Source organism: Littorina saxatilis, linkage group LG4 (assembly GCF_037325665.1).
Source record: "Littorina saxatilis isolate snail1 linkage group LG4, US_GU_Lsax_2.0, whole genome shotgun sequence".
Classification (NCBI taxonomy): domain Eukaryota; kingdom Metazoa; phylum Mollusca; class Gastropoda; order Littorinimorpha; family Littorinidae; genus Littorina; species Littorina saxatilis.
This window is the reverse complement of record NC_090248.1, coordinates 63,434,271-63,441,865: the sequence shown is the minus strand read 5'-3', so window position 1 is coordinate 63,441,865 and position 7,595 is coordinate 63,434,271. Positions and strand designations below refer to the sequence as shown.

General features: G+C 40.4%; 1 protein-coding gene across 1 annotated transcript; it reads left to right on the top strand.

Moving 5' to 3' along the window:
• LOC138965684 (very low-density lipoprotein receptor-like) lies at positions 1 to 5,628 on the top strand. The gene is made up of 4 exons (XM_070337860.1): positions 1 to 143; positions 4,193 to 4,315; positions 5,324 to 5,450; positions 5,625 to 5,628. The coding sequence occupies exons 1-4, from the start codon at positions 50 to 52 to the stop codon at positions 5,626 to 5,628; spliced, it is 348 nt and encodes a 115-aa protein (XP_070193961.1). The 5' UTR covers positions 1 to 49.
• Positions 5,629 to 7,595: the final 1,967 nt, after the last annotated feature.

Genomic DNA, 7,595 nt, shown 5'->3' with positions numbered 1-7,595 from the left:
AAATAAAACGAGGATTCTATTTCAGAAAGCAGATTGTAGAAGTCACATCATGCTGCGTTTTGTTATTCTCACTGTCCTGTGCATGGGACTGGTCGCTGCCGGGGCCAGCAAACGAAAGTCGAAACACCTCAACAAACGAGCAGGTAGGTCGTGAGCTAATGGTTTTCTTTTCAGAAAAACATAATTAAAACACTCATGAGTAAATACCTATATTGAACAATAGTAAAGCGGATTTTTGCTTAAATTTCCACCGGGTAAAATTGCCGATTTAAAAATTCATATTTTTTTTATAAATCAATTTCAAAAGTTGAAAGTGTCTCATTGGTCCCCGGTCCATTCTACCCACCGTGAACAAGTTCAGCAACTCTGTCGAAATGACGGCATGGTTTTCGGCGATCTGAAATAAGTTTTGGCGTTTTACCCTCAACTGCCGACGTCAAACGACATCACTGAGTAGATAAAAAAAAAACTAAAAAAGGCTACCGTGAAAAGTTTCACAAAGATATTTAAGATCGGTCCGGGTCAGTCGAGGGCCCCAAAGGGTTTAAAATCGTGATCGTGATTGGCGTTTTTACATTTAGTCAAGTTTTGACTAAATGTTTTAACATAGAGGGGGAATCGAGACGAGGGTCGTGGTGTATGTGTGTGTGTGTGTGTGTGTGTGTGTGTGTGTATGTGTGTGTGTGTGTGTGTGTGTGTGTGTGTGTGTGTGTGTGTGTGCGTGTGTCTGTGTGTGTGTGTGTAGAGAGATTCAGACTAAACTACTGGACCGATGTTTATGAAATTTGACATGAGAGTTCCTGGGAATGATATCCCCGGACGTTTTTCTTTTTTTCGATAAATGTCTTCGATGACGTCATATCCGGCTTTTTGTAAAAGTTGAGGCGGCACTGTCACACCCTCATTTTTCAGGCCGGACTTCGGTATTGCATTTCAGTTTGGTGGCTTAAAAATTAATTAATGACTTTGGTCATTAAAAATCTGAAAATTGTAAAAAAAACACTTTTTTATAAAACGATCCAAATTTACGTTCATCTTATTCTTCATCATTTTTTTATTCCAAAAACATATAAATACGTTATATTTGGATTAAAAACAAGCTCTGAAAATTAAAAATATAAAAATTATGATTAAAATTAAATTTCCGAAATCGTTTCAAAAACTATTTCATCGTATTCCTTGTCGGTTCCTGATTCCAAAAACATATAGATATGATATGTTTGGATTAAAAATACGCTCAGAAAGTTAAAACGAAGAGAGGTACAGTAAAGTGTGCTATGAAACACAGCGCAACCGCTGCCGCGCCAAACAGGCTCGTCACTTTCACTGCCTTTTGCACTAGCGGCGGACTACGTTCAGTTTCATTCTGTGAGTTCCACAGCGTGCCTAAATGTAGTAATTTCGCCTTACGCGACTTATTTGACCTTTCTGTGACCGTGATTGCCGAAATTTCCATTTCTGTGATCGTGATGGGACTTTGCCCGTGATCCGTGATGACAAAAAAATCAAGTCTCGTGATCGTGATCGTCATTTGTTTTCGTGATCGTGATGGGCATTATTGCAAAGCATTTTATTTTCAACGTACATTTTTCACAGCTGTATCACTCTATGATCCTCTATTCGTCAAGGTGTTTGTGATCGTGAAAACAAAAATCAAGGTAACTGTGATCGTGAAAGCTAAAATTTCCCTTCCCGTGATCGTGATGATACCCCCCCTTTGGGGCCCTCTCAGTCGGTCGAAGGTACTTTTTACATTTAGTCAAGTTATGACTAAATGTTTTAACATAGAGGGGGGAATCGAGACGAGGGTCGTGGTGTGTGTGTGTGTGTGTGTGTGTGTGTGTGTGTGTATGTGTATGTGTGTGCGTGTGTGTGTGTCTGTGCGTGTGTGTGTGTAGAGCGATTCAGAGTAAACTACTGGACCGATCTTTATGAAATTTTACATGAGAGTTCCTGGGTATGATATCCCCAGACGTTTTTTTCTTTTTTTCGATAAATGTCTTTTATGACGTCATATCCGGCTTTTTGTAAAAGTTGAGGCGGCACTGTCACACCTTCATTTTTCAATCAAATTGATTGAAGTTTTGGCCAAGAAATCTTCGCCAAAGGCCGGACTTCGGTATTGCATTTGAGCATGTAGGCTTAAACATTAATTAATGACTTTGGTCATTAAAAATCTGAAAATTGTAATTAAAATTATTTTTTTATAAAACGATCCAAAATTACTTTTATTTTATTCTTCATCATTTTCTGGTTCCAAAAACATATATATATGTTATATTTGGATTAAAAACAAGCTCTGAAAATTAAAAATATAAAAATTATGATTAAAATTAAATATCCGAAATCGTTTTAAAAACAATTTCCTCTTATTCCTTGTCCGTTCCTGATTCCAAAAACATATAAATATGATATGTTTGGATTAAAAACACGCTCAGAAAGTTAAAACGAAGAGAGGTACAGTAAAGCGTGCTATGCAGCACAGCGCAACCGCTACCGCGCTAAACATGTACAGGCTCGTCACTTTCACTGCCTTTTGCACAAGCGGCGGACTACGGTCATTGTGAAAAAATGCAGTGCGTTCAGTTTCATTCTGTGAGTTCCACAGCTTGACTAAATGTAGTAATTTCGCCTTACGCGACTTGTTCATGCTTACCTTTGAGCGGCGATGTTGAATGAATCACCAGTAAAACACAAGATGCTGTATAATTGCTTTAGGTTTACTTCTTTGGTGTATTTTTCTTACCATCGAAATAACAGCTTTTCAGCTCAGTCATCCTGATTTTATTTGTTTTAATCCAATCTCTTTTAGAGGGGAATTCGCAAATAACTTGACTGTAAGCAATCGCCAAAATTGACGTCACCTGAAAGTTGCACGCTAGCGTCGCCCATTCTAGAGTAACCCATAGCGGGGTCGTCCATTATGGTGGGTATAAGTGGTAATACGATAAAGCTGCTGTTGTCAGACCTAAAAAAAAAATCTGAGAACATTAGATCTTATAATGAAGAGAGTCTTACAATAGAGGTAAATTTACAGACTTTATGAAAAAACAATCTGGGAAAATTAGGTCTGAAAACAGGTCAGTTTTAACTTCAGAAGAGGCCTTAAAAACGGATGATCCTTACACACAGGTTTCACTGTAGGCTATTTGGTGGGCGGGGATGTAGCTCAGTCGGTAGCGCGCTGGATTTGTATCCAGTTGGCCGCTGTCAGCGTGAGTTCGTCCCCACGGTTCGGCTTGAGATTTATTTCTCAGAGTCAACTTTGTGTGCAGACTCTCCTCGGTGTCCGAACACCCCCGTGTGTACACGCAAGCACAAGACCAAGTGCGCACGAAAAAGATCCTGTAATCCATGTAGTCAGAGTTCGGTGGGTTATAGAAACACGAAAATACCCAGCATGCTTCCTCCAAAAGCGGCGCATGGCTGCCTAAATGGCGGGGTAAAAACGGTCATACACGTAAAAGCCGTGGGAGTTTCAGCACATGAACGCGGAACAAACAAACAAACTGTATTTGGTCCCATCAGCCTAACTGAGACTCTGAGCCTTGCGAGGAAGTATTCTTGTCAATAGGAAAGAAATAAACTTGCAGCGGTCTCGTATAGATGTATCAGCTGAAGAGACGCTAAACACTGAAACAAAAATCAAAACAATCCACCCATCCTTCTTGTCCTTCTTGTGCTGTTCACATGGCAGACTTGTGGCTAATTGTAACCAATCATTAAGCGCGATAAGAAAAGCCTGGGGCCAGTCGCTGGCGAGTCACGGCTGAGTTGGGCAGTGCTCAACTAGGTTTTAGAGTCTGGCGCGAGTCGCTGGGGCTGTTCACATGGCAGACTTTTCGCCGATTCGGCCTCAACGACTCAGGAGCGATTTTCAAACGACTAAAGTTGGTCACAAGTTGGCTGCAAGTCAGCCATGTGAACAGCACTTGACGAGAAGGGTTCAGCAATTGGTTTAAGCGTGTTTTTACTAATTTTCTTGTATACACGTTTTAAACAGTAACAACATTAAGAAGGTTAACAAGCGGACTGCTTATGGACACGTTCTAAAACTGATAATCAATACACATTCTGATAGCAAGACATGGCGAACAAGTGATAACTTCAACCCTTTTCTTTCAAAATATTTAATAATATTTTATACAAATGTTCAGCAATTCTAATGGACTCACTAACTGTTTTTCTGCAGCGGCATGCGCAGAAAACGAGTTCCAGTGTAAGAATGGGGTGTGTATTCAGGAGGAGTGGACCTGCGATTCGGACGCCGACTGCGGTCATGGTGACAACTCTGACGAAACTCTACCCGAGTGCCGTAAGTAGCCTTCCATACTTATTCCACAAAAACTTTGCAAGAGTGTCGTAAGTAGCCTTCCATACTTATTCTACAGAAACTTTGCAAGAGCCTGTGTCGTGAGTAGCCTTCCAGACTTATTCTACCAAAGCTTTGCAAGAGTGTAGTGAGTAGCCTTCCATACTTATTCTACTGAAACTTTGCAAGTGTCGTAAGTAGCCTTCCATACTTATTCTACTGAAACTTTGCAAGTGTAGTGAGTAACCTTCCATTCTTGTTATCAGTGTTGAAACTGTGTCGTTAGTTGCCTTCCATACTTATGCTACTGAAACTTTGTCAGCGTGAGTGTCAAGGGAAGCCTTTCATACAGGCTTATTCTGATGACTCGAAACTGCACGAATGTCGTGAGTCGCCTTCCATACCTATTATAATAAAACGTTGTGCGAGTGTCAAGAGTAGTCTTTCATTCCTATTCTGATGAAACTGCACGAATGTCGCGAATTGCCTTCCATACTTATTCTGATAAAACTGCACGAGTGTAGTAAGTCGCCTTCCATACTTATTAAACTGAAACTTTGCGCGAGTGTCGCGAGAAGCCTTTCATACTTATTCTGATGAAATAGTTGCACGAATTTGGGTGAGTTTCCTTCCATACTTATTCTAATGAAACTTTGTGCAAGTGTCAAGGGTAGCCTTTCATTCTTATTAACTGTAATGTCACACGGTTAACCTTAATGTATTGTCAAACCGGTGAACCTCACTGCAATGTCACATGAAGAACCTCACGGTAATGTCACGTGAACCTTACTATAATGTCAAACATGAACATTACTATAATGTCACTAGGTGAACCTCACTATAATGTCACTAGGTGAACCTCACTATAATGTCAACCATGAACATTACTATAATTAATGTCACTAGGTGAACCTCACTATAATGTCACAAAGTGAGCCCCACAATAATGTCACAAAGTGAACCTCACTATAATGTCACAAAGTGAGCCTCACTATAATGTCACTGTTACAGCCCCACCCGGAGACTGCACTGGGACACACGAAGTGAAGTGTGACAACAACGTCTGCGTTCCGCTCGAGTTCCGCTGTGACGGAGACGATGACTGTGGCGACGGCACGGATGAGCGCGGATGCCGTGAGTTGATAATGATCATATTTTTTGTTCTGAAATGGTTTTTACTCCGGCAAATCGTTTACATTTTGTCAAGAAATGCGTAGATTGTATTGAGTTTCTGCTCTCGATTTAGTCAGTTTGTCTTTAATGTTAAAGGCACAGTGCAGCTCACAGCCTTCGTTTTGCGTTTTTGTTGCAGCTGAGTGCATTTACAGTTCAAAAATCCTCCTATGGTAGTAAAACAAACCCAAAACTACCCAACGACGACATCTGTGAATCTCGACAGTTTCTTGTTCACGCGAGTGCATAAATTAACCTAGTTATTCCAGCGTCGCGGACGACGCTGGTATCTGCGGTCGCCGAAGACTTTCCACGAATTTGCCTGCAGGGCGCCGCCATGTTTTCTGTGCTCGACTGCGAGGACCACAGGCACATTACACCCAAAATTCTTGTAGGCATACACAGACGCAACATAGCATATACAGACAATAACACCCACAACACTTCAACTGCATATGAAAGGAATAAAAATAAATCCGCAAATCAGTCGCGCACAAAACACCAGAAAGAAAAACAAGGAGTACCAAAGCGGCGTGCAGAAACTAAACTGACTCGGAGACTGAGAAGAAACATTTATCACACGATGTGGATAGCAAACATTAAAATAAAACAGATAAGTCAAGCAAAAAATAAACACAAATATCGAAAACACAATAAACAAAGGTAAAGAAAACAAAAAGAGATGCTTGCCGACAGTCAGTGTGTGTGTGCGTGGTTTGCCGTGTGCGTCAGCGGGGTGTGTGTGTGTGTGTGTGTGTGTGTGTGTGTGCGTGCGCGTGCATGCGTGCGTAGGCTACGTTCTTGCGTGTGTGCGTTCGAATGAGAAAGAAGAGAGAGAGAGGATTGAACAATGAGGTCACGTTCTCTGTCACATGAATACATATACACACACTGAAGGCTACTTCGGACACGAACACTTGCCAACAACTGTGGTTGGACATGCTTTTGAAATGTAATATTTTTTCGACATGATTTCTGGACATACGAATCCCGCTGTGTTGCCTACTGATGTTGCGAATGATGAAGGTTTTGAGTTGACTGACCTTGAGGAGGGATTGCATCAGGCGTTTATCGTCTCAAATTATATCCTTGCTACTTTTCAGGAGTCAACTATTGCCATTCATGGTAACTTGGATAGTCAATGTTTTTATTTGTTTGATTCCCATAAAAGAAACAGAAATGGTAACCATTCTTCAAATGGCGCTGCAGTTTTGATGTCATCAAGTTAATTCCTTTGCAGAATTGATTGATTTTCTCAAAAGCCATTATCAATGTGTTTATCAATTAACACCTGTTCATTTCTGTCCAACTGCAATGCAAACTCAATGTGGAGGAAACAAGGATTCATTACAAACAAGTCATCCCTGTACATCAACAGATTTATGTACCTCAATCAATACTGCTAGTATGAGTGACAGGAATCTAAAAGAAAAAACAACCAAACGCAAATGTACTACTACTTCTACGACTCGTTTGAATGTAAAACAGAAATGTAACACTATCTGTGACAATGACGGTTCTACGACTCGTTTGAAGGACAGTATAGATCGAACCTTAACCCACAACTACGACAATTTGTGTCAGACTTTTTTGAACAGGAAAATATGCCTCTGTTCAACAGTAACCAAAACATGGAAGATGTTTTTGAAACTTTACAGAAATGTAACACTAGCCTATCTGTGACAATGTTGCTTTTGAATTGAACCCACATTTGTTGAACAGGAGAGAATGTTCCTGTTCAACAGTGCCCAAAACACTGAATCTGACGTTTTTGAATCTTTTCTGTCATCTAACTGAATCTGACGTTTTTGAATCTTTTCTGTCATCTAACCCAATTGCTCATGACTTCATCGATCTTGAACATGCCTACTTTTCAAAGAAAGACAGACAAAAGCGAAATCTGCATGTTAGCCATCTGCCTGAAATGGTCAATGCACTTTTGTAAAATTGTCACAGCTGTAATGCACTTTTGTGAAATGGTCAGTGCTGTTGTGCACTTATGCAAAACTTGGTGCTGTGCTGTTAACATTTGAACAAAATGCATTTTGTTCAAATGTTTAGTGCAACTTGCTACTATATAATCGCTGTATGCGCTTTGTGGTAATAAGCA

Bases quoted from the DNA above. Each gene is read 5' to 3' on its own strand.
- LOC138965684 (XM_070337860.1), top strand. From the start codon at position 50: ATGCTGCGTTTTGTTATTCTCACTGTCCTGTGCATGGGACTGGTCGCT. The intron at 144-4,192 runs GTAGGTCGTGAG...GTTTTTCTGCAG, and splicing joins ACACCTCAACAAACGAGCAG to CGGCATGCGCAGAAAACGAG. The intron at 4,316-5,323 runs GTAAGTAGCCTT...TCACTGTTACAG, and splicing joins CGAAACTCTACCCGAGTGCC to CCCCACCCGGAGACTGCACT.